At 41.2% G+C, this 27,091-nt stretch overlaps 1 protein-coding gene across 4 annotated transcripts in view; it reads right to left on the bottom strand.

The window, feature by feature from the left end:
- Positions 1–25,361, bottom strand: part of calcoco2 (calcium binding and coiled-coil domain 2) — a 63,855-nt gene extending 38,494 nt beyond the window's left edge. Inside the window, exons 1-4 of one of the 4 annotated variants that reach the window (XM_039740753.1) lie at positions 25,290–25,361; positions 19,287–19,477; positions 7,977–8,079; positions 1,557–1,705 (exon numbers count right to left, since the gene is read on the bottom strand). In XM_039740753.1, coding sequence (XP_039596687.1) covers positions 1,557–1,705; positions 7,977–8,079; positions 19,287–19,477; positions 25,290–25,326 — 480 coding nt within the window. In that variant the 5' untranslated portion in view covers positions 25,327–25,361. Of the gene's footprint in view, positions 1–1,556; positions 1,706–7,976; positions 8,080–19,286; positions 19,478–19,793; positions 20,137–25,289 lie in introns of those variants that run through there. The other 3 variants (XM_039740757.1, XM_039740755.1, XM_039740754.1) reach the window with 3 other exon arrangements.
- Positions 25,362–27,091: the final 1,730 nt, after the last annotated feature.

Here is a 27,091-nt window from a genome sequence, read left to right on the forward strand (position 1 = left end):
AGAGGACCCAGGAAGTGAACCCAGGCCTCCTAACTCCAAGGCAGCAGCGCTACCCACTGCGCCACCATGCCGCCCACTATTATTATTATTATTATTTTATTTACATGTATATAGTGCTTTCCTCACCACTACAAATCACTTTACATAGAGGGAGCCACTAAAATCACAACTAATGTGCAGCATCAACCTGGATGATATGAAGGCAGCCATTTTGTACCAGTAAACTCCCCATGTATTCCTGTTAGGTGTTGAAGAAGCGAGTGATAGTTATTCAATTAGAGAGAGGGGATGATTAGGGGGCTAAAATTTCCAGGCACTGGTGGGCAGTTTGGCCAGGAAATCGAGATACACCCTAATCTTTGCAAAGGATACCCAGGGATCTTTAATGAGCACAGACAGTCAGGACCTCGGTTTTAAGTTTCATCCGAAGGACGGCGCCATTTTCACAGCACAGTGTCGCCGTCACTTCACTGGGGCATTGGGACCCACACAAAGGATAAACACCCCCTGCTGGCCTCACCAACACCTTTTTCCAGCAGCAACCCAAGCTTTACCTGGTTGGTCTCCCATCCAAGTACTGGCCGGGCCTGAATATGCTGAGCTTCATGTGGTTAACATGTTCTGAAGTGCATGTGGTATGACTGCAATATACTGTACAAATAAAAAGCCGGTAATACTTCAGGTTAGGTACTGCAAAAATGTGTCTATTATTTACTATTATGTACCAAGACTTTTATAAACATTTCTTTTTGGTCTTCATAACACTTACAAAGCATCAGTAAAGTGTTTCTTCAACTCTGCTATGGGACCTATAAACAAAGCTTCACTTTGCAGTGGTCTGAGGTGCTTGTGCAAGCAATGGGTTATTATCTTAATTCTTGCTTAAATGCTTTATGCTTTCTCTTTAAAATGTTGGCTGTTGTACTTCAATAAAAATGCTTTTAAAAAACTCAGATTTTTTTTGACACACAGAGTAAAACAAAGCAATGATTAACATAAATGGATCCGAACAGGGATCCTACCCTGTTGGGCCTCTTAACCCAAAAATTGATCCAGAGGCACCGTACAATGCCTGTACTCTGATTCCCCGCAAAAAGGTAGTGTGAAAAGACAATTTCCCCTTAGGGATTAACAAAGTATATCCAAAATATATATATGTGCATTAATATTAGAAAGAGACACGTGATTGGCTCACACTGCCACCCTTAGTACACCTCCTTGATCACATGATCCTACTGTCACTGGACAACTGGTATGGAAATGGGGGTAAGGAGGGCAAATTTGTGTTTTCTTCTGAATAAAATTAAGTTACATACTGAAATCCATTGTTCTGCAGAGTGATGACGCATTGCATGTCAGTTGGAAATGAAAATAAGAATTTCACTGTACTCCATACACGTGACTTTACTACTACTATTACTATGGTTACTACTGGTGACAAATAAGTCAGCAAATCAGTATTTCAGTTGAAAAGTAACTAACAGGCCAGAATTCCATGGTGAACAAGTCCAGATCCTTTCACTCCATCTTCTAGACTGATCACAACACCTACCCACCTTTGTAGTGACCACTAGAATGTCATCTTCTGGACTGATGGCAGCTTCAGTCTGGAAGCAGAAGGGAGTGCTCGCTCCACGCACCTGCCCACTGCTGTCAACATAACAGAATTGATAAAATTCGCCATCTTCTTTGGGCAGATAGTAAGCTGCAAAAAAAGGGAACAATGAGAAGACCGGGTTCAAAAGGCAATTCTCAGAGGACCAAAACTTTTCCCAATGCCTTGTGGATCAAGACATGGCAGAAGCAGGGCCAAATTATACTGAAAGATTAAAGGAGCACAGCTTTTTCAGTTTAAGAAAAAGAAAATTAAGCGGGTACACGACTGAAGTGTTTAAAATTATGAAGGGAATTAGTACGGTGGATTTGAGACTGTGATTTTAAAATGAGTTCATCAAGGACACGGGGACACAGTTGGAAAGTTGTTAAGGGGAAATTTTGCACAAACATTAGTAAGTGTTTCTTCACACAGAGAATCATAGACACATGGAATAAGCGACTGAGTAGTGTGGTAGACAGGAGGACTTTAGGGGCCTTCAAAACTCGACTTGATGTTATGTTCGACTAATTAAGTGGATAGGACTGGCAAGCTTTGTTGAGCTGAATGACCTGTTGTCATCTGGATTGTTCTAATGTCCTAAAAAAAAAGATACTGTATACATTTTGGCCTTCAATGAACCCACTCTGGTCACAATCATCAGACTGCAGATTATGCACCAGCATTTAGGGGAGCTCACCTCAGATAATTTTGAGAGTGGGACAAGATAAGGATGGGTATTCTGTTCACAAAAAGATGTAGGGCAGGTCAGAAAACAACTTCAATTTCTGGAACAAATGTTCATTTCAACCTCTTGCGTTTGGAGAAACTCCTTTTACTTTACCTACATAACCTCATTTGCCTTTTTTAACTTAATATACTGTTGTGGTTCTTATACTGTAGTTTTTTCCTACAGCATTTTCAGTGCATGGCTATTTACTCCTTCTGCTCTCTTCAGACAGTCCATTTGTAATGAGGACCACCGATTAAGGCACCTTCCACTTACATCCCCCATAAAACGATGGCTTGAACTGGTACTTCAGTGCAGTACTTGTTGTACATGTTGCAGTGACCCTGGTAATGGACCTGAGAGGAATATGTTCTCCAGAAGGCTACAGACTGTAGGGGGGGCATGAAAGCCTGGAGAAAGTGGCTATATAAGAAGCCTATGAACAGCACTTCTTGTAGGCCCATCCAGCACTGAGCACTTTATTACACATCTCTGTGCTTCAGAGGACTATTGGCCTGTGAGTCTGACTGCTGCAGAGCCTAAGACAGCCCCTGGCATTAGTTTGGCTGAAGGAACCAGGGGAAGAGTGTGGTAGTCCAGTTGCCTGTGACAGTGGGGCAGCACCAGTTAGAGTGTGTTTATGTACAGGTCGAGGGGATGAAACAGCTGGAAGTGGATGGCGTCACCAAAGACCTGGCGATATGGTGGTGGCACCCTGAAGAAACCCAAGGTTTCCCCCTTCGCTATGTATAATGGGATTGTGGTGAATGTTATATTTGGTTGTTTTATTAATCTGCTTCTACATGATTGTCTGCATTGTGCTTATTTTAATGCTTCTTTGTACAGCACTTTGGCATAACCTCTGTTGTTTTAAATGCGCTTTTAAAAATAATTAATCTAATCTAGTCTAATCTTCAGGGGCATACGAGTGGTCTGACGTAAGGTGGCTGAATTCATTCTTCCTTTTCTCACAGCCACCATCCCCAGGTCATTAAAATATATTTTGTTAGACTGGCCACTCCGCAGATCACAGTCAATAGCATTGGCTGGTGTAATGTTAACAGTGAATGACAAATTACTCAATTTGGGGTGCAATCCCCAAATTAGCAAGTGAGGCTCGGTGTTTTCATTTTCACCGACGAAAAAGAGATAGTAATGAACAGCACAGGTGACTTTGCAATTTTTGTTAGGATTGAAATAGGTGTTGGCCTTACAGCCTTATGAAGGAGAGGCTACCAAGTTTAAAGGGATGACCAGGACAAGAAACATCCATCCATCCATCATCGAATCTGCTATATCCTAACTACAGGGTCACGGGGGTCTGCTGGAGCCAATCCCAGCCAACACAGGGCACAAGGCAGGAAACAAACCCCGGGCAGGGCGCCAGCCCACCGCAGGAGAGGAAACATAAATATGTTTAAAGTCAAAATGAAAGAACAGTCCAAATTCAGACTAGAAACAAAAACAGTCTTGAAGAATCATTGGAAGATAAAAGATTTATTTTTAACAACAATGTTCTGTAGCACAAGAAGCTCCACCGAGCACAAAAAGGAGTTGCCCGAGAAGGTACAGCAATCCAAAGCAAACACAGCTGCAATACAGAATCTCAACGCAGAGTCAAGGTCCAGCAAAAAAACTAAGAACTCACCAAAAGCTCCCTAGCAAATTCAAAAAGAACCGCCAGGAATTATGGAAGGCCCTCCAATGTGTAGGGCAGAGGGCAGTCCTGGTGGTGATTGGCAGGTGGTCCCGCCTCTTGGGGAACCACCCCCTAAAACACATGGTACATAACACAGGCTACATAAAAACATTGACAAAAACAAAAATAAAGAATTAGCATTATGTAGATAAATTAAAGAATCAAAAACAAAAGAGAGACACTAAACATGAACTTGAGACACAGCCACAGAAGAAACCTTGACTGAGATATAACGCCCGTATTGGGTTATTCACGACACAAAAGCACTTCACTTGTATATTTATGCTTTTTTTGCCTAAAAGGTTTGCTCCAGTTTGTGGGAGGGCTGCTTGATAGCCAATGCATGCATTGCGTAATTGCATGGCTATATTAACCATTAACGCAAAAGATGTATGTGCTTAGGACATTAAGGGAAGGGGAACACCACAGAAATTTTCCATCGCCGGATTTACCATATGGTGAAAAAATACAAATGGTGAAACTGAACCAAAAAGGGGTGTGACGAGACTTTTTGGAAGATTATTTCAAGATCCCCCGAGTTGAGACCTTGGCCATGACCTCTCGCTCTCATTCGTGTAAATGCTTTTGACAGACACATTTTCTGCTGTCTCAGCTCTCATTAATTTTAATGTTTTCCTCACTTTAAGTTCCCAATTAAAGAAGACGTATTATGTCCAAATCTTATTGAAGAATTTCATCATGAAGGGTTATCAACAGAAGAAATGATTACACGGGCAATCCTAGCACCAAGAAATGATGAAGTCAAACGAATTAGCACCAAAAATGACGATCGGTTACACGGCAAATTGGTTAAATGCGTATCAATAGACTATGCTAAAACAGTTGAGGGTGATCGTGCAGAAGACGAAAACATCAAGTTACAATATCCCATATCTACAACCGTTAACACCGTCCGGTCTTACAACAGATGAATTACTGTAGAAAGAAGTATGTATCCAAGAAAGGTAATGTAGTACAACTTCCATGGATAACATTATATAACAAAGGATATCTCGATATTCCATTCATATTAAAACATTAACAGTTTCCCGTTAGAATAGCTTTTGCAAAGATAATTAACAAAACTCAGAACCAAACACTCAAAAAAGTCGTTTTATTTAATAGAAAGAAAGAAACGAAATTCAATCACGGGCAGTTATACATTGCGTTGTCACGATGAAAGTCCAAACAGAGAATCAAAATTCAATGAGATACTGACAAAAATTTTATTCAAAAGAAATGTTTTTAATCAAGTTTTACAGTAAAAGTGCAAGTTTAAAAAGTATTTGCGTGTTAATTTCAAAGCCAAACAGAATGAAATCATATTACGCAACGAATAACTCTAACGCAACATGAAACAATTTACTTTCAAATTATTACATTTTACTCTTTTTTAATATGGCTAATTACTTGCTGTAATTTAAAATAGTTCTATTATGCATATGTAACAATTCCCATGAAAATAAAAATAAATTGTACATCTGCAACCCTATACGCAAGCGACAGAACCGCAAAGAGGCTAACGCATAGCAAAGGCAGGGGGGTTGGCGAGCAAAGCGAGCAGGGGGCAAAGCCCCCTAGTACATATTGTATATAAACTCTATTTATTAAAGATTTCAAAAACAAATGACATCATTTTTTACATGGTCACCTTCGTTTGTGATGCAGTTTTCCCAGCGTCGTACCAACTTTTTAATGCCCAATTACTACTCCTCCAGCCTTCACGGTTTCCAACGAAAATATAAAAGTGTGGAAACCTTGTGAACATCCCTTGTTTATATATATATATATATATACTGCTCAAAAAAATTAAAGGAACACTTTTTAATGCGAGTATAGCATCAAGTCAATGAAATTTCTGGAATACTGATCTGGTCAGTTAAGTAGCAGAGGGGGTTGTTAATCAGTTTCAGCTGCTTTGGTGTTAATGACATTAACAACAGGTGCAGTAGAGGGGCAACAATGAAATGACCCCCAAAACAGGAATAGTTTTAACAGGTGGAGGCCACTGACATTTTTCCCTCCTCATCTTTTCTGACTGTTTTTCACTAGTTTCACATTTGGCTACAGTCAGTGTCACTACTGGTACCATGAGGTGATACCTGGACCCCACAGAAGTTGCACAGGTAGTCCAACTTCTCCAGAATGGCACATCAATATGTACTATTGCCAGAAGGTTTGCTGTGTCTTCTAGGATAGTCTCAAGGGCATGGAGGAGATTCCAGGAGACAAGCAGTTACTCTAGGAGAGCTGGAGAGGGCCATAGAAGGTCCATAACCCATCAGCAGGACCAGTATCTGCTCCTTTGGGAAAAGCAAAACAGGATGAGCACTGCCAGAGCCCTACAAAATGACCTCCAGCAGGCCACTGGTGTGAATGTCTCTGACCAAACAACCAGAAAGACTTCATGAGGGTGACCCAAGGGCCCCATGTCCTCTAATGGGCCCTGAGCTCACTGCCCAGCAGCATGCAGCTCGATTGGCATTCGCCATAGAATACCAGAATTGGCAGATGCACCACTGGTGCCCTGTGCTTTTTACAGATGAGAGCAGGTTCACCCTGAGCACGTGACAGAAGTGAAAGGGTCTGGAGAAGCCATGGAGAACATTATGCTGCCTGTAACATCATTCAGCATGAGCAGTTTGGTGGTGGGTTAATGATTGTCTGGGGAGGCATATCCATGGAGGGTCACACGGACCGCTACAGGCTTGACAAAGGCACCTTGGCTGCCATTAGGTATCAGGATGAAATCCTTGGACCCATTGTCAGACCCTATGCTGGTACAGTGGCTCCTGGTGCACGACAATTCCTGGCCTCATGTGGTGAGAGTATGCAGGCAGTTCCTGGAGGATGAAGGAATTGATACCATTGACTGGCCACCACACTTTCCTGACCTAAATCCAATAGAACACCTCTGGGACATTATGTTTTGGTCCATCCAATGCCACCAGGTTGCACCTTAGACTTTCCAGGAGCTCAGTGATGCCCTGGTCCAGATCTGGGAAATCTCCCACAACACCATCTGTCGTCTCATTAGAAGCATGCACCGATGTTGTCAGGCATGTATACAAGAACACAGGGGCCATACAAAGTGCTGCGTACAATTTTGAGTTGCTGCAATTTAATTTTGGCAAAATGGACTAGCCTGCCACATCATTTTTTCACTCTGATTTTGGGGCATCTTTGAATTCAGGGCTCTGTAGGTTGATCATTTTCATTTCCATCAAACGATGTGGCATCCTTTCGCTCCTAACACATTACCCAGTCTATATCAGTATAGATATCCAGGAGGATTTCTTTTTCCCATTGAGATCTGATGTGTTTTCAAAGTGTTCCTTTAATTTTTTTAAAAAGTCTATATATACTGTATATATATATATATATATATATATATATATATATATAAAATAAAATAGTAATAATAGAGGTTAATGATATATGTTAGTCTTGGGAATACAACAAAATCAGAATCTGGCAACTGCCACACGGTCCACTGAGGCTCTTGTTATCGTCCTTGTCTTGGTCACATTGGTTGTCCCATTCAGTTACCCACTGGGAGTGAGTGCAGCTCATATACATGGGGACACAAAAATCTTTTAAGTGCTTAGGGCCTCTAAAGGTCTTAATCTGGCTCTGCATAAGTGAAGCAGAAACGTTGCCCACGACAGTAAGTTGTGCCAAAGTACTCAGTTGGAATTATACATTATTTTTAAATGTACGTCTATAAGAAAAAAATTAAGATATTAAAAATTGACATTTTAAAGAAGAATCAATCTCTCCCACCCATGCTATCACAAATAACTTTTTCTGGGGAGTCTGTGCTCACTCACTGAGGTTGAGACCTTTGAAACCCCATATTTTGGATCGCAGCAATTGAAGACCATCCTCAAGACACATATTTGTTTTCCACGAAAAAGCCTCTGAAGTCTACAAATAGAAACGGATGTACTCACCCTCAAAAACTACATAGAGGACTGCTGGTCTGTTGGTGTCAGACAAGCTCGGAGATGCAGCCCACACAAAGGTGTAGTAATCCCGAGTAGTGGTCCAGCCAACCTGCCAAAACACAGCAACAACAGTTAAGCAATCATCATAGGAGGGAGCCACAGAGTGCTATAAACATACATAATTCCTGATTCCACAAATTCCACCAAGTGGGGCCTTTTGGATTTCATTTCTGACTCGTCTCGTTAACCTCTGCCATTCCAATACTCTCATTTTATCTCATCTCATGCTCAAGACCACTTACTCTAATGCAGAGCTGCAGGGGTCCCGAAGCCTATCTTAACAACTGCAATAATATATAAAATAATAACTAAGGAACACTCTTCTATTATGAGCTAGAATTCTTCTTCTTCTTCTTTCGGCTGCTCCCGTTAGGGGTTGCCACAGCGGATCATCTACGTTGTCCGTATATTTCACAGTGTTCAATTCAAAATGTCTGTAATTATATTTCGACAAGCTGTCATTTATGTCAAGAATTGTTAACTTTTAAAGGCTGAGGTGTCCAACTCCAGCCCTGGTGCACTACTGTGACTGCAGGTTTTCATACTAACCCTTTAGTTACAGTAATCAGTGACCACTTTTAGTAGCTACTTACATTTTTGTCTCCCTTAAGAGGTGACTTTAAGTTTCATCCCTCCATAACTCAAAAGCTATAAGGCACAGTGACGTTGACATGCGAGATAATCGACCACAGCAATTCTAATCAAAATCTGAGATGAATTAGTTACATTTTTAAAAACGCTGTGGTGATCCGTTGGAGAACAACCCCAATGAAGAAGATAAAAGTGGTTGCCCGGACCTCATTGCTGGTTGTGAAGATTTTACAGATTTTATTTTTTTCTCCAGCATTTGGAGTTTTTTTTTTGTTTTTTCTGTCCACCCTGGCCATCGGACCTTACTTATTCTATGTTAATTAATGTTGACTTATGTTTATTTTTTATTGTGTCTTCTATTTTTCTATTCATTTTGTAAAGCACTTTGAGCTACATTTTTTTGTATGAAAATGTGCTATATAAATAAATGTTGATTGATTGATTGATTGATTAATTGATTGATTGTGAAGGGGCTCCCAATAAGAGTTTACACTTCAGGAAACCAAAAATGTAGGCCTCCTACTGCATATGGGAAGACGTTGGTTCCTGAAACCAAAGTTGCCAAAGTGGGAAAAGACTTAGACTTGCTAAGATTGTGTAAATAAAGTATGTAACTGACACTGGAGAAGTCATGTACTGTAATGTGACGTGGACTTTAGCAGATGCTTTAATCCAAACTGACTTACAAAAGGGGTCAACATAATCAAGTAAGCATCATTCTGGGGGACTGTTTGAAAACAAGTACCACACTAAACTACACCACAATGCTGCCCCAATGGGAGGTGAAGGGTTTCATTTTGTTTGCACAACACTTACACTACCTGTCAAAAGTTTTAGAACACCTTAGTTATTTTCAGTTATTCATCAAATTTAATTTAGATGAAATACAATGAATTAACTAAAATGGTGAAAAAGTAAGTAGTAAACTACTAGAGGTTTAAATGTAAAGTTTATGTTAGCAAAAATCCACCCATCCATTATACAACCCGCTATATCCTAACTACAGGGTCATGGGGGTCTGCTGGAGCCAATCCCAGCCAACACAGGGCACAAGGCAGGAAACAAACCCCGGGCAGGGCGCCAGCTGGTGCAGGGCACACACACACACGCCCACACACCAAGCACACACTAGGGACAATTTTAGAATCGCCAATGGACCTAACCTGCATGTCTTTGGACTGTGGGAGGAAACTCAGCAAAAATCGAAAAAAGGAAATTTTAGAATATTACAAATGGGCCTTCTTTAACCTACAGATGTTCTGCAGCAATTCAAATAAATTAAGCCATGCAAGTTGAACCAAAACAATTTGCACAGGAGTCCCAACTTCTATTGATTATTTAAAAACTCTCTGTCTGTCTTAAAGCAGAGATGGAACAGTCTTTGTTACTACACCCTCTGAAGTACTACTTGGACAATAAACCAGGGATGATGGTAAGAAAACAGAAATTAAGAAATGAAATGAGACAGAGCATTATTACTCTTAGAAGATTAGGCCTTTCTATCATGGAAAAAAAAATCAAAATGTCAGTTAGTACATTGGTGTCCTATACAATCCAAAGGGAATTGGAAACTGGAAGAAACTCTGATAGGAAGAGATCTGGCAGACCCAAAGTCACAAGCCAATCAGAAGGCAAGTTTCTGAATGTCACCAGCTTGTGTGAACGGCGCCTCACAGCACAAGAGCTTCAACTACAGCTTAACAGCGTAGGTCATTTTGCTTGACTTCTCACTACATTTATAATGGCTAACATGGTACAACACCTTAGTACTGCAGTGTAGGTCAAAAAAAGCAAGTGTCAGTTTCTACTGCGAAGAGGAGACTTTGTGTTGCAAGTTTGACAGGGTGAGCGACAGTAAGAAAGCCATTCCTTACATTAGAAAATAGAGTCTAGAAATACCAGCTGTGGACTACAGCAGACTGGTAGAAAGTCTTACTGACTGAGGAATCCAGATTTGGAATAACAGGGTGTTTGTACGCCATCAAGTCGGTGAAAGGGTAATTCCTCAGCGTGTGACACCAACTGTCAAACACGGAGGAGGAAGTCTGACAGTCTTGGGTTCTCTTGCTTGCACAGAGTGACTGGCATTCTGAATCAAAAGGGTTACAGTTTGGCTGTTATATCAGCAAAAAGTAGCTACTTTGATGAATCAAAAAATTTGAATAAAATTTTGTATACTTAAATGATTTTTTTTTTTTTTTTACTGGCCTCGGTTTATTTGTTCTATGCCTTGATTTTATGAAACATTAAGACACTAAACCGTGTTCTAAAACTTTTGACCGGTAGTGTATGTCAGAGTCGAATATCACATAACCTCAAGGGTGCAACAGGACAACATAGCACATTTCAGAATTTGAATGGAACAGGTTTGTCAAGTTGAGCAACTCGACGGGATTCCATTGCAGGGCAGAGTGGTTCAGACACGGATGTCGTTCTCAAATGCGTATGTAGAAACACAGGTCTTAATGTGCGTTAGCTTGCTGTCATATCGATGCAGCCAAAAAGTCAGTCATTAAGTCAGTTATGGAGGTAGAATCCTGGTCTCGCCATACAACACTTGTAACACATCCATCCATCCATTTTCCAACCCGCTGAATCCGAACACAGGGTCACGGGGGTCTGCTGGAGCCAATCCCAGCCAACACAGGGCGCAAGGCAGGAACCAATCCCGGGCAGGGTGCCAACCCACCGCAGGACACACACACCCACACACCAAGCACACAGTAGGGACAATTTAGAATTACCAATCCACCTAACCGGCATGTCTTTGGACTGTGGGAGGAAACCCACGCAGACACGGGGAGAACATGCAAACTCCACACGGGGAGGACCCGGGTCTCCTAACTGAGAGGCAGCAGCGCTACCACTGTGCCACCATGCCACCCCTTATAACACATCCATTTTTAAAATTAATTTTGTCTAATTCAGAGCTACACGGGGCCAAAATTTGCTTTCACACTCTCTCGGACTATTTTTGAGTTGTGACATTTCACCTTCTTACTTTAGTGTGTCTGTGTGAATTTTTCGAAAAAAGGCAAGGTTGCTGTTGATTTGTTACTTGGTCTTCAAAAAAAAAAAAAGGCAATTAGATAAAAAGCATTTTATGTGGAAATAAACGTATTAAATATGTTCACTTTGCACCAAATACAATTTAATCAAAGATGGTATTTTTCGAGCTGACCAGGTGTAGATGCCACACGGGCTGGACAGACATCTCGGCCAGGAAAGGGAATAGACCTAGAAGGAAGAGGTGGAAAAGGTGGACAGACAGCCCATTAAAAAGAGCAAATGTGGATGGAGGTTTTTTATTCCCCCAACATGCTAGAAACAGAGTTCAGTGCACTGTAAGGAACCAGCAGGGCATGCCGGGATATGTAGTCAGGCAGAGTAGCCCTGCTGGGGTCTCTGGGTACCACTAGAGGGCGCTGTAGGGAGACAAGCTCCCTATTGTGGACTTCCACACGACCCGGAAGTGCTTTCATCAGGCAATCGCCCTGGGACCCGGGTCTGTAATAAAAGGGACCGCACTCCCTTATTCAGGAGAGTTGGAGCTGGGTGGCAGAGAGGCAACACTTGACTGGAGGAGGGCAGTGTGGTGGTCGGTCAGTCAGTCAGTCATTTATTGTCCAACCCGCTATATCCTAACACAGGATCATAGGGGTCTGCTGGAGCCAATCCCAGCCGGCACAGGGCGCAAGGCAGGAAAGGCACTTAAAAATAGTATAACATTGATGTTGTTCATTCAACGTAAATTTTCTCTTTCAAGCAACTTAACATTAGTCATTTAGTGTTGCAGCTTGAAATATTTGGTTTCAGATCTCAATCAAAGTAAAAAAAATTGTTTGTACTAAATTAAGTCATGGCGGAGGGAATAAACGTAAAAATCCTATTTCATTTAACTTAATATTTTAGGTTGTTCATGTGCTGTGTTTGAGGGGCCGTTTTTATGTTCTTTCCAGTTTGATGGCTTTCCAACTGCCAAAAAAGAAGAACAATTAAAAAAATAGATTTACTTCAGTAAAAAAAAAACAAGTGAATTGCACCCAATCACTCTAAATGATTTGCCTCAACTTAAAAATTGTGGGATCAACAAGCTAAAAAGAATTATATTGGTTCAGATTGAAAATATTAAGTGTGAATCATCACGTTTTTGTTTTTCAGTGAAGTCCCCGGGCAGGGTGCCAGCCCACTGCAAGGTCACACACACACACACACACACACTAGGAACAATTTTAGGATCACCAATACACCTAACTTGCATGTCTTTGGACCATGGGAGGAAACCCACGAAGACACTGGAAGAGCATGCAAACTCGCAGGGAGAACCCGGGAAGCAAACCCAGGCGTCCTAACTGCGAGGCTTCAGCACTACCACTGCGCCACCGTGCTGCCCACAGTGCAGTGGTGAGAGAGTTATTAGGGAGGAGAGGAACACTTGTTGGTTGTGCTTTTTGTACCATATTGGAGGTATTTTTGGTTAATAAACACCCTTCATTTGAACCCGGGACTGTGATTCTGTGTTCGTGTCGGGATTTGGGCTTGCTGACGCCCGCCCGGGTGTCCATTACACCAGGTTATAAGTTTTATTTTAAACAATTGACTAAGGTGAAAGGTAAGCATTACATCACACCTCTAATAATTAAAATAGCTTTGCTTTTTATAAACTCTTTGATTAGTCTTTCCGATTTGGTAGGGGATTCACGTGGAATTTTTGACTTGGAAACTCCAATTGAGAGAATGTGAATGCAGCAATAGCCTATCATTGAGCATTATAGCACTCAGTTATATAAAATGCCATTACCCATGTAAACAAATGCACAAAATGGTGACAAAATGACATTGGAGAGATAAGGGTAAAAATGTAAAGAGACAATTACTACAAAAGCAGAGTATTGTTTTTGTATTTACAGTACTGTTTATTTTGCTTTGTAAAGTGTGTTGTGATGGTCTAACGTCCATCTATTGTCTTCATTCTGTCACCTGATTATAAAATGACTTTCTCCGTCACAGTACTGTGCAAACGTGCATATTCGCTCATACTGGATGACATCTGGACATATTGGTGCCAATCTAATGTTTATCATTTCCTCCTGGGATTTGTCTCCACCCTGGAGTATTTCTAGTAGGTCAGGATTTTTTTTTTTTTGAAATGTGATCCAAGACAAGGTCTGTTTTCTTTTAAGGCAGGAATGTGGGATTCTGTGAAAGCAGGCTGCTCAAAGATGAAGGCTGCATTCCAACCTTTTCATTTTTAAACGTCCTGCATGCTTTATAGCATTGCGATTTCAAAGCCTGAGGATGTGTGACATGTCCTTAGCCTCTGAATTTCTGTGCAGCTTCTGTTCCTCTCTAAACTCTGACTTCTAGTTGGAGGGTACATCAGACTTGAAGGATAGACAGATAGATAGATAATATTAAAGAGTGATAACAATGCAGGTATAACAGACAATAACTTTGTGTAATGTTAACGTTTACCCCCCCGGGTGGAATTGAGGAGTCGCATAGTGTGGGGTCTCCTCAGTCTGTCAGTGGAGCAGGACGGTGACAGCAGTCTGTCCCTGAAGCTACTCCTCTGTCTGGAGATGATCCTGTTCAGTGGATGCAGTGGATTCTCCATGATTGGCAGGAGTCTGCTCAGCGCCCGCCGCTCTGCCACGGATGTCAAACTGTCCAGCTCTGTGCCTACAATAGAGCCTGCCTTCCTCACCAGTTTGTCCAGGCGTGAGGTGTCCTTCTTCTTTATGCTGCCTCCCCAGCACACCACCGCATAGAAGAGGGCGCTCGCCCCAACCGTCTGATAGAACATCTGCTGCATCTTATTGCAGATGTTGAAGGACGACAGTCTTCTAAGGAAGTATAGTCGGCTCTGTCCTCTCCTACACAGAGCATCAGTGTTGGCAGTCCAGTCCAGTTTATCATCCAGCTGCACTCCCAGGTATTCATAGGTCTGCACCCTCTGCACAGTCACCTCTGACGATTACGGGGTCCATGAGGGGCCTGGGCCTCCAAAAATCCACCACCAGCTCCTTGGTTTTGCTGGTGTTCAGTTGTAGGTGGTTTGAGTCGCACCATTTAACAAAGTTTTTAAATAGGTTCCTATACTCCTCCTCCTGCCCACACCTGATGCAGCCTATGGTAGCAGTGTCGTCAGCGAACTTTTGCACGTGGCCATTTGCTGGTCTCATCACCTGAGGACATCATACTACACAACTTGAAGACTGCGTAATGACTTTCCAGCACAGTTTTATACTTCCACTGTTTTTAAAATGTACAATTTGCTAAGCAGATGCTTTTAATGAATGCGACTTACAAAAGAGGTCTACATAATCGAGTAAACATCAGTCTGGGGGACTGTTTGAGAGCAGGTATTGCAGGGCAAGGTGACAAATTTGATTGTCACAAGTGAAGAGCTCAGAACAAAATATAAGCAAGTTATGATTCCTAGATCACAACAACCTCAGACAGACAGAAATTCACCAAACATGAGGGTCTTCAAATGCTTCTTAAACACATTGAGGGAGTAAGAATTTCAAGTGGAGGTGGGAAACTCGTTCCACCAGACAGGACCTACCTACACATAAAAAGAGTCTCGACTTAGGTTTGTTAACATGCAGTAGCAAGATCACCAGATGCTTGGGAACAGCAGACCTGAGTGGTCAAGAAGGAACATAGGACCTCAAAAGTGTCTCCACATACATAGTTGCCGACTCATTTACGACTCCCTACACAAGAATCAATGATCTGAACTTAACATGTGCTGCTACAGGGAACCCGTGGAGCGATCTGAGGAGAGGAGAGCCCGCCTGGGCTGATTTAACACCAGATGTGCTGCTGCATTGTCAATCATCTACAGCGGTGGTTCCCAAACTCGGTCCTGGGGACCCCCTGTGGCTGCCGGTTTTGGTTCCAACCAGATTCACAATCGGTGATAATATCAATAACAACTGATCTCTTTTAATTAACTGGTGTTTTTTACTTTTCTCTTATTCTGCTTTCAGAAAAATACAACAATATGGTTTTTACACTTTTGTAAGGCATTTAGAAATATTTCTATTTTTTTCGAAAGCTATAAATGCTTTAACTTTCTTTTGTTGTTTTCCTATTATTTTCCCTCTTTTCCTGTGTAATTTGCTCCCTTCATTTAACCCTAATAGTGACAATTAACAACCAGCATAGCAGACACCCAGAATGATGAAAGTAGCAATGACTTCAGTGCCAGACCCACTAATTATTAAACAATCAATTAAAAAATGAGAACTCCTGGACAAGCACCGTTGGTTTGACTTTGTGTTGCTCACGGAGTCCCGAATAAGGCACATGACCTGCATTGTGAGGCAGCGTCAGTTACGGTACTACGGCCGGGTGGCGCGTTTCTCCGAGGGTGATCCGGCTCGTAAGATCCTCATTTTTGGGGACCCGAATGGCTGGACCAGGCCAGGGGGTCGCCCACATAACACCTGGCTGTGGCATTTCCGGAGGGTGGGACTGGACTGATTGTCTGCCTGGAGGGGTTGCAAACCGGGATCCCGAGTTGTTTCATTGTGTAGTGGGTGTACCCGTGAATGCACCCCAACTTGACTGGACAAGGAGAATGAAAATTACTTTGAAAACACTGTTAACGACTTAAAAAAGAAAAACCTACACATTCCCCATATAACTGCTTATAACATTTTAACAAAAATCTACCAAACTTAGTTTGTAATTTCTACTTTGACTCCAAAACACAGAAACTGGGAAATAATGACTCACTTAATAAGGCAAAGTGTCCAATGAAAGACACAAGTTGGTTGGAACAAAAACCTGCAGCCATAGGGGTACCCAGGACCGAGTTTGGGATCCACTGATCTAGAGCACGGGTGTCGAACTCCAGGCCTGGAGGGCCGCAGTGGCTGAAGGTTTTCTTTCTAACCCTTTCCCTACTCAGTGCCTGGTTTTCACTGCTAGTTAACTTCTTTTCCCTCTATTTTAATAGCCCTGTTTTTAAATGATTAAGTCTTCTGAATTGATTCTTTTCTTCATTAGATGACAGCTAAACAGAACTGAGATATGAAACAAGCCAACAAATGACCAGCTAAATTGGGGCTTCAAACTCCAACTAATTTCACTCCAACCAGTTCCTTAATGAGAAGCTGCTGGTTGCTGTTAATTAAACCCGTTATTCAATTCCATGGCTTGTTGCTGCTCTCCTTCTGTCACAGCAGACATTTCCAAAACTGTTGCTGTTCTATTATTTTCTTGGTGACCCGAGAGATCAGCCTTACTGAGACCTTCACCTTTCTTTATTTTCAGATATTGTGTGATGGGCACAGGTGAGCTGGTCTTGTTTTGTGTCTCATTATTGTTTGGCTGCTAATTAAGGAAAAAAACAACTACGGGGGGCCGAGTCAAGCTAATTAAAACTAAGGCTGAAGAAGTTAATTAGCACCAAAACTGGTTACTAATTAAGAAGAAGGTTAGAATGAAAATCTGCAGCCACTGCGGCCCTCCAGGACCGGAGTTCGACACCCCTGATCTAGAGCGTCATGGTGATACTTGCTGGTACTCCTGCAGTAGCCGAGACGCGACAAGACCAAATCCTGGACCAGGAGTTGTGCTGCATATTCTGTCAGACACCACCTGATCTTGTGAGTCTGAAAGACTGAGAGACCATAGAAACCTGGTCCATGAAGGACTAAGTGTCGCGTGTTTGACATGTCATGCCTGACAGAGCCGGTGTCTGAGGAAAGCCTTTACAGATATGAAAAGTTCAGCAGCAAACTCCACCTTTTCTTTTGTTTTATTTCCATTGTGTCCTTGTATGTAAAACACTCGACACCAAGACACGTAAATCTCTCTTCTGCTTGTCAGGTCCAAAACACTTGTGATTCTTATTCCTTGCAGCTGCATTACATGTTTTGTATTTCCAGGTTTTCACTTCTCACATGCTCACAAATCAATTTTGTCGGGGTGAGTCACAGATTAGATCGAGGTGGACGGCCGCAGTGGCTGCAGGTTTTCTTTCCAACCCGGTTGCTGGTTTAGGACTCAATCCTTGCCAATCTCAGAGCTTGTTTATTTTTTACGGCTTGCTAGCCTGCAATGTTGGGTTCTTCTGTCGTAGGTTTTTTTTTCCTTTCCAATGATATGATCCAAATGATTTGAAGCCTAAAACGAATTGTTTTCACTCTGTCACATTTGTCTCTTAAGTGTTTTATTAAACCAAAAAAGTGCATGAAGAATCCACACAGGTGTAGGTGGAAACAAGTTAGGTGGGGAACTGCTGGCTCCTTTGACTTGTGCATCTCATTGCTAATTAGGAGTCATTAAAAACAGGAAATGCAGCTGTTTAAGACTGAAATAAGTAATTAAGGGCGGGGAACTTTAACAAGTGAGACCACTCAGATGAAGCATCAGAATGACAGTTCAGCAATAACTGACTTCAAATTAAGACACTGGGTTCGAACAAAAACCTGCAGCTACTGTGACCCTCCAGGACCGATGCTGCCCACCCATAGACTAGGACTGTGTCATTGCCCTCATGCCGTAACTACCCCTGGCACGTTGAGATCATGTACAGTAAATTAAGTCTGTGACTGAACATCATTGTAAAAGTTGTGTAACGTAACAAGACCCCAAGTCTCAAGTGATGCTCTATTAGAGTTCTGGGTACACTCAGTCCACCCTTCCAGATTTTGATTCCCCAAATCCTGCTATTTCTTTCTTTGCCTCTCTCCCAATCTGAACTGTTAGCACTGTGGTGAGACCACTCAGTTCATCAAACTTCCTTGCTTTGATAATTTGAGCAGCCGTTGCAATATCTTCAGGATCTCAGCCATTCGATTTGGAAGTTTGATCCAGATTCCCTGGACATTTTTTTTTTTTGTAAAGAAATGCTTCTGGTTTTCCATCACGTGTGAGGAGGAGCACGGCAGTGCAGCCCTTCTCTGGAACTGTGTGTCAATTTACAGCCAGGAGCAGTTTCCATCTCCTGTTTTCTATCATGATTTCAGGAATGCATACAGCCAAGTAGCTTTGGGACATGTCTATATGGCCACCCTTGAGTGGCCCAACCAAAGCCTAGACTTCAATCCCATAGAGCTAAGAGTATGTGGAGAGACCTGAAGATGGTAGTTTACATCCAGTCTAATGGAGCTTGAAAGGACCCGCCAGGAAGAAAGGTATACTGTACACTGCCCAAATCCAGGTGTGTAAAACTTGTAGAGTCTTACCAGGAAGAAGGAACTGCTGCCAAAGAAGCTTTTACAAAGTACTGGACTAAGGGTCTGAATACTTATATAAATGAGAGTTTTCACTTTTAAAATTTTTCATAAGTGTGCAAACCTTTCGCAAAACATGATTTTGCTTCGTCATTATGGGTTACTGAATGTAAATTGATGGCTGAAATGGCTATCCATTTAAAATTCTATTTACAACACAATAAAGTGTGCAGAAAGTTAAGGGGTCTGAATACTTTCAAAATGAATTGCAAATCTCAAGGTGCCCTTTACTTTGGGGTGTACACACATCTGGCAAAAACAATCTGGTTCCACATTTACTCAACTTTCATTTTACAGTGCGCTCTCTAAACTCATCCATAACTACTAACATTGGCGGAAATACACCACATGTGAAAGGCACTACAATAGAGAAAGAGAGCCATACATTCACATTTAAATACAGGCTTACCTTGAAGATGCCCACCCAGTCCTTTCGGTGTGGCTGCACCTGACTGGTCAGTCGGTACTTGCAAGAAAGTGGGGAGCTGGGAGGATAGCTGTTCTGCATTTGATCGAATATGACCTGCGAATAAGTGGACATCTCCATAATGTTGGACGTGGGGGGCCTCTCTGTATCGACTGACATGTTGACGAGTATGACTGGAGGAAAAAATAAATAAAGGCACTGTCAAATAATCATCACCATTTATACTCCTAGCTCATAACTAAATCGTTTCCTGGGCAGGGTCCCCTTTAAAACTACGCCTTTGTGCGCAGGTTTCTTATTTTTACATTAAAATGTTTTAAAACAATTTGTTGTTTACAAGAAGGGAAGACGGTCCGAGCTGTTTCTATGTTTCTATAAACTATCAAAGATGAAGATAATCAGTATAATACTGGAGAATCCGAATGCCGGGGCGATTCGCGGAAGTCGGAGCTACCGAACTTCGACAGAAAAGTGAAATGTCAGCCATACCTTCTGATATACGAGAAATCAGAACTGGGCATTTTGGACGGAGAACAACTAACCTTCTGCCAAGTCCCACGAAAGCACCGTCTAGTGCTGCTCAGTTCGTGTGTCTTGTCGTCCGATCCAGGAAAACAAAAGTGAAGAAAAAAAAATGAAAGTGAAAGCTAGAGTGCATCCTTACAAAACAGCCTATGACGTGATTTGTTTATCGGAACCTTAAAGAAAAACGCAGGCAAAAAAATAAATGCATACATACATACATAAATTAATCAAAATACCCGTTGTGAAAAGGAATTAAACAGTGGGAACATTTTTAAAAATGTTCAAATGAAACTGGCTAAACTAACAACTCGTTCTTGTCACAATACATAATGGGAATTGTAGTCGTTTTGCTCGGCCTCGGTTTGCCGCGTAACCGTGAGAAAACTACAAATCCCATCACAAGCGTCCATTAAAGCTGGCAGGTGTTCAGAAAGTTGTGTAAACGGGGCAAACTGCATCTCGAAATTCTCTTAATTATTTAATGGTATATGACATAGCCATGGATACTTCTACTACTACTACTACTACTACTACTTCTACTACTAATTATAATAATAATGCTTGTTATTTAAATAGCGCCTTTCCCATGCTCAAAGCGCTTCACAAATATTCAGAAGGGTACACAAAAATAATAAAAGCAAAGAAGAAGATCAGATAGATAACAATGGATACAAACTAATATCAAACATTAAAAGTCAAATAAAAAATGAATACATGAAACACAATGTTCTGAATTAGAATATGAAAAACAAATCTGGAGTAATAAAATATGCAAAAAATACCAACTGTTAAAGGAAAGCCATGAACAAATAACATTATTTGTGTAACCATATATGTGGGAATATCAGTGTAGAAATTTTTGGTTGATGATTTAGATATTGTGGACTTTTCCGGGATGTCCATGTACAACAGGGTGCGTGAGAAAATGCAGGGTAGAATGTGCCCATTCCACATAGCCAGCACTCAACATTGGACTCAAATCCATGACTGTGGACCCCTGAAGCAGCTGCTATAAACGTTTTTTTATCCATCCGAATCTGAACACAGGGTCACGGGGATCTGCTGGAGCCAATCCCAGCCAACACAGGGCACAAGGCAGGAACCAGTCCCAGGCAGGGTGCCAACCCACTGCAGGACACACACAAACACACCAAGGCCAATTTAGAATCGCCAATCCACCTAACTTGCATGTCTTTGGACTGTGGGAGGAAACCGGAGCACCCGGAGGAAACCCACGCAGACACAGGGAGAACATGCAAACTCCACGCAGGGGGGACCTGGGAAGCGAACCCGGGTCTCCTAACTGCGAGGCAGCAGTGCTACCCACTGCGCCACCGTGCCACCCATTTTTATATCTTGATTTTTTTAAATTCCATAAAATACATTTTTGTCATACCTTATAATTATGTGACTCACACTGCTAAAATTATACTTAATAAAAAAAAAGTAAATTGCATATGTTTGGGTTCTCCCTCAGCTAACATTTCGACAAAATGTGCACAGAGTGACTATTGAAATCTAGAGTAAGATTTTGCTTGTTAAATAGGATAAACCACTATTAAACAAAATCAGATCTGTTATATAAAAGCTACTGAAATGAAGGGTTAATGAAAGGTTAATCTCTAATTGACAATTTTATGGAAAACAGGGTGAGGTAGGGAGGCATGGTTGCGCAGTGGTAGTGCTGCTGCCTTGCAGTCAGGTTCGTTTTTTGGGTTTCCCTGCATGGAGTTTGCATGTTCTCCCCATGTCTGTGTGGGTTTCCTCCGGATGTGTGTGTGTTTGCCCTGTGATGGATAGGCAACCTGTCCAGGGTTTGCTCCTGCTTCGCACCCTATAGTTGGGGTAGGCTCCAGCACCCCACACGACCCTGGTCTATATTAAGCAGGTTAGTAAATGATATGACATAGTGAAGTATTTAAAGACATAAAAAGACAATAGAAAAATACAATATGTGCAGCCTGAGGATCTGTTATATATGTGCACTGTGGCATAATTGAATTGCAGGGTTCAATTATGCAGCCAAATGCTGTAACTCTGTAGGTCTGCATTTTTGAGATGGGAATTTGATTTCTTTGGCCTGAGGAGTACTTGAGAGTAAGAAAAAAGAAGTTTAGTGTTGCACAAAGGGCTTCCTAGGTCTCTCTTTCAGTCATAATACTTGTTAGAATGGATTGTTCATAAACAAAACAAAAAAAAAATCCACTCAAACTCCTTTTCACGTCCTCTAAATAATGTGGCTAGAATAGAAGTGAAGCTCTTATTACTGTTAGTAACTAACAGATGCAGACCAAAAGAGCCACTGTTGCTTACATCAAATATAACCTCTGGCATTATGTGCTGCTGACAGCATCTAAAATGTGATGTTTCTTTTTATAATGCCATTTTACAAAAAATATATATATATATCAATCAGAATTAATCAAATAATTACAAATAAGAATATGCTTAAAGCTCGGTGTCAATATAAAATATATTACAAGTATTATTAATGTATATACAGCTTCCCCTAATATGAGGTGTAAGATCACGATGAATTATCCACACACTTCTTTTTCACAAATACTGTGCAGGTATCGTGATTTTCTCGGGGTCACAGGACCAATCTGGCATCCTTGATAAGCAAAGTTACCCGCAAAATGCTTGGAAAGTACTAAAGACAAGTAACTGCCAGCTTGCCTAAAATAAATGAGAGTCCTAAAAAGGGCTTCTTGTTCATGAATTGCAGTTCAATATTTCCAGAAGCTCACTAATTCACAGCATTTTCTTATTTGCAGGATTTTAAGTTATATCCTTTGTGGTCTATGGCCGGCTTGTCATCCCAGCCGATACCCCCAGATCGCCAGATGGAGCCCTCCCTGCAGCATGGAGGTGCCCCGAAGACCAGCAGGGAATCATGGACAATGGAGTTTTCATCCACAGCCCTGCCGGATACCACAGGGGCCGCTAGAGGGAGCTGCAGGGAGGCATAGAGAGTCATTTGTGCCCTATAACCCGGAAGTGCTTCATAGGCAAAGCGACAGCAGAAGTGACGTACTTCCGGGATGAAGAAAAGGACTTTTTATCTGACCCGGAAATGATAAGGATCACATGAACTGGGGATTGGAACACTTCCGGGTCAGGGACTATAAAAGGACTGTGACAGCTCCCAGACGGCGAGCTGAGCTGGGTGGAAGGGTGGCAACGCATCTGGGAGTGGTGGATTCTGTTTATTGTATTTGTGATTGGCTATTTGATGAGTATAGTGGAGAGGAGGGTGCTTTGTGCACTGTTGCATATGAATAAAGTCATCCTTTGGACTTTTATCTGGTGTCTGGCATTTTGGACAAGGGTTCAAGGGAGCGATTGCGCCCCCTATCTGTCACAACTTTCTCTCCCTCTCACTCTCACCCACACAAAATCCTAATGGGTATCTGAAAAAGTGAGCACAAAGTCGTCTTAATGAAAGCAGTTGGGCTCGTGTATTAGAAAACTGAAAAAAGCAGCAAAGTTTCAAATCTTCTGAACAGTGTGAATGTTATTGACTGGCACAGTTCCTAATATACAATATTAAAATTGCTGATTGTTAGGCCACTATTAAGAAAAAAAATCAGAACTACACTTTTAAAAATATCGGTTCTTTAGTGGCACTTTATAGTTCTTTACTGGGCTGTATCATTTCTCAGAACTATTGCTTGACAAAGTACCATTTCATTCTGAGAAGGGTTCTTTGCATATGAAACTGGCTCCTTCTGCTTTAAAAAACTGTCTAATATAAAAATTCATAAATATTTAACTTATGATAAGCTACCGGAGGACATCTAAAGATTAAGAAAACCTGAAATAGGCCTGTGTTATTGTAGGCAGCAAGAGTCCTTTTAATATCCTGACATTATTACAATGAATTAGCCTGTTATTAGTCTGTTATTATATTTAAAATCTGGACCCCATTGGTAGTTCACAAATCTGTTACAATCTATTCCCAGTTACTTACTGTATGGAGCCTGTCAAAGATCTAAATAAATAAAACTTTCTTTCTGGGACCTTTGGGTCTCTTGGGAACCAACTATATGGCATTGCTCTGAGGAACCACTCTGGCACCTTCATTTTTAAGAGTGTACACCCAAATATCATTAATAATTATAGACTAATTTGTAGCTTTTTTAACTATCCTTGAGAAAGCATACTACGCGGTTTCATATTTATTGAGAAGTTCTGGGTAGCTAATTTAATCAGTGCATGCTTCCAACCTCTGTCTCTTTCTTGGCTGCAGATCAGTTCCATTAAATAGGCTTGATAGTAAGGCTTGGAAATACCCCACTCACTGTCCTTGTGTTACTCCGCTCATACTTATAAATAAAGCTAACAGAAATGTTAGGATCATTACGGTTTTCCTTTTTACGTTCTTCTCTGAGTGAAATATTATTAGAAACCTTAATTTCGCAGACACAAAGTCACAGGAACTGATAATATGAACATCAAGAGAACATATAAATTATATTTTAAAACAAGAAACAAAGGGTCATACGTGAATTATTTAAGTGTATTTAAGTTCCTGATTTATTTATTTAACATTTATATAATTTTATTTATTTAAGATGTATTTAACATTTATGTAACTGTAATATGCTGTGGTGCAACACTTGTTGTATTTGCATGGGTGTCCTCTCTGAAGTCCAGTCTCCTCCTGCACAGTTCTGTTGTTGAGTGAGGTTCGCTTCATACCGTTCAGCGTTGCCGTTTTTCTGACGATTTGTGCTGCCTTGTCAAAATATACAATACTTGCAAATATGTATACATGTGAAAATCAAAACAACGAAATTAACATAAGATTTTTATGTTTTTACTCACCATCGGCAATTTTTTTTTTTTATGGTTGCACAAACCAATCATATCAGGCTTACAATCACAACTTTACTGGACAAAAAAAAAAAAATTGGAAAAGCATTGTCTTAAGGTATTGGATACGTTTGCTCCTAATGACTTAAATGACAAATAATAATGTTAGTAGGGTCTGTTTTAATTAATTTAATCTATTTATTTAAGTAACTTATTCATTGACTTGTTTAAGACTAAATGTATACTGCACGTGTGCATTGGAGCACATTTTGACAGAACACTGGCAGTACCACCGCTTCGGAGCACCCATCACCGTGATCTAATGGAGGCAGCGGTGGAACATCCCATAATAATTTGGCACATTTTTAAATTAAACATAGTGATTTATTGAAAAATGATTTTTCAGTTTTTCATTTTGTCATCTGCATCTACAAAGGCAACTACTATTGGTCACTACATCACTGCCTGAGCTGTGCTCTTATAAGATTTATTAACAGACGATCTGACACTTTGGAATTACTGTGTGCTTGCTAATAGGCAGACGTTGGTGAAGAATATGCAAAAGTGTAAGTTGGGTAGTGAGAAACGCCAAGAACAATGAAGACAGATAATACAAAAAACAGTGTATGATTCCTGACTCACCGTTACACATAATACAGTAGCTTGTAATGACAGTCATCAGACAAAGATTTCCAGACTGGACAGGACTTACATCTAAATAAAAGAGACAAAGTGGTTCTTCAGTAGGATGTAAAAGGGGAAACATTTTTGGTTCCCAAAATAACTATGCATATGAAGAATATAAAAAGATCCTTGATATATTTAGTGGTGGCACGGTGGTGCAGCTCCGGTTTCCTCCCACAATCCAAAGACATGCAGGTTAGGTGGATTGGCGATTCTAAATTGGCCCTAGTGTGTGCTTGGTGTGTGGGTGTGTTTGTGTGTGTCCTGCGGTGGGTTGGCACCCTGCCCGGGATTGGTTCCTGCCTTGTGCCCTGTGTTGGCTGGGATTGGCTCCAGCAGACCCCCGTGACCCTATTCGGATTCAGCGGGTTAGAAAATGGATGGGTGGATGGTGGTGCAGTGAGTAGCGCTGCTGTCTCTCAGTAAGGAGACCCGGGTTTGCTTCCTGGGTCCTCCCTGCATGGAGTTTGCATGTTCTCCCCGTGTCTGCGTGGGTCTCCTCCAGGTACTCCGGTTTCCTCCCACAGTCCAAAGACATGCAGGTTAGGTGCATTGGTGCTTCTAAATTGTCCGTAGTGGATGTATGTGTGTGTGCGCACCCTACAGTGGGATTGCACCCTGCTTGTGGTTTGTTTCCTGCCTTGTGCCCTGGGATTGGCTCCAGCAGACCCCCATGGATGATTGATGGATGGATATATTTAGTGATAGGTTCCAAGTGCCATAACTACAAACAGATGATAACAGATTTATAAAATAATAATGGATTTCTAATTTTAAACGGACCCTCGCTATAATACCAGGCTCAGTTTAGCTTTTCTTGATCTTTCAGTATTACCCAGTAGACATTAACGATTCCTGTTCTGTCCTTTTCAAAGTCCCAAGAACCAACTTCACATGCCAGGAACCCTTCCCAGAATTAAATGGTTGTTTGTCAGGCAAAGGGACCACACATTACAAAAAAAATAATTCAGGAGACGTTTAGCTAATATTTAAATGAATGCATGGCTGCAAATTGAAAATTCAAGTTGAATGATTTTATTAAACTTTTTGAATTAACATTGCTTAATGCATTGTGCTGACACAATGGTAATAGCAATTACTTCAACTTAGCATTGTAAGTAATTTAAACTCAACTTAAATAATTCACTGATGAAAAAAATAAAATAAAAAAACGGGTCTACTCGTGAGCTTCAAGTGTGAAGATGACTTACCCGACAGTACTTGACATTATCCTCCCCTAATCTTAACCACAGTGTAAGCATGCGGAGCTGGAGGTCTGCAACTAGACTTTACTGATGCCCATATAGGCGTCAACCTCCACCTACTTTGAGTGCCTTTTGGAGCCAACTCCACTGATGTGGATATCCAGGTTGGAGGTTACGCGCTGCGGAGATATACGCTAGAATAAAAAAGTGTTCTGGTTGGTTGGATGACGTGATTTCTCTCCACCTTCATTTGAAACGGGATTTCTAAGTCTCCGCCCACATAACACGACTGGATAAGTTCATGGCACGTGACCTGCCCGCTAACCAAAGCTGTCTGTAGTGCTGAGATCGATAGGCTAAGTAGACTTTGTAATCCCAAAGGGAAATTTGTTTGCAGCATAAAAAAAACTTTACCTACAAGCACATTCTTATGCTTAAACCAATGTTAATGCCAAAAATTAACCGGAAAATGCTAAAAATACAGTATAATGATACAAATATGTAAGACAATGTGTGAAATGTCTTGAAATGTATACAGTATTAGTATTTATGCTT

Source organism: Polypterus senegalus, chromosome 17, assembly GCF_016835505.1.
Source record: "Polypterus senegalus isolate Bchr_013 chromosome 17, ASM1683550v1, whole genome shotgun sequence".
Classification (NCBI taxonomy): domain Eukaryota; kingdom Metazoa; phylum Chordata; class Cladistia; order Polypteriformes; family Polypteridae; genus Polypterus; species Polypterus senegalus.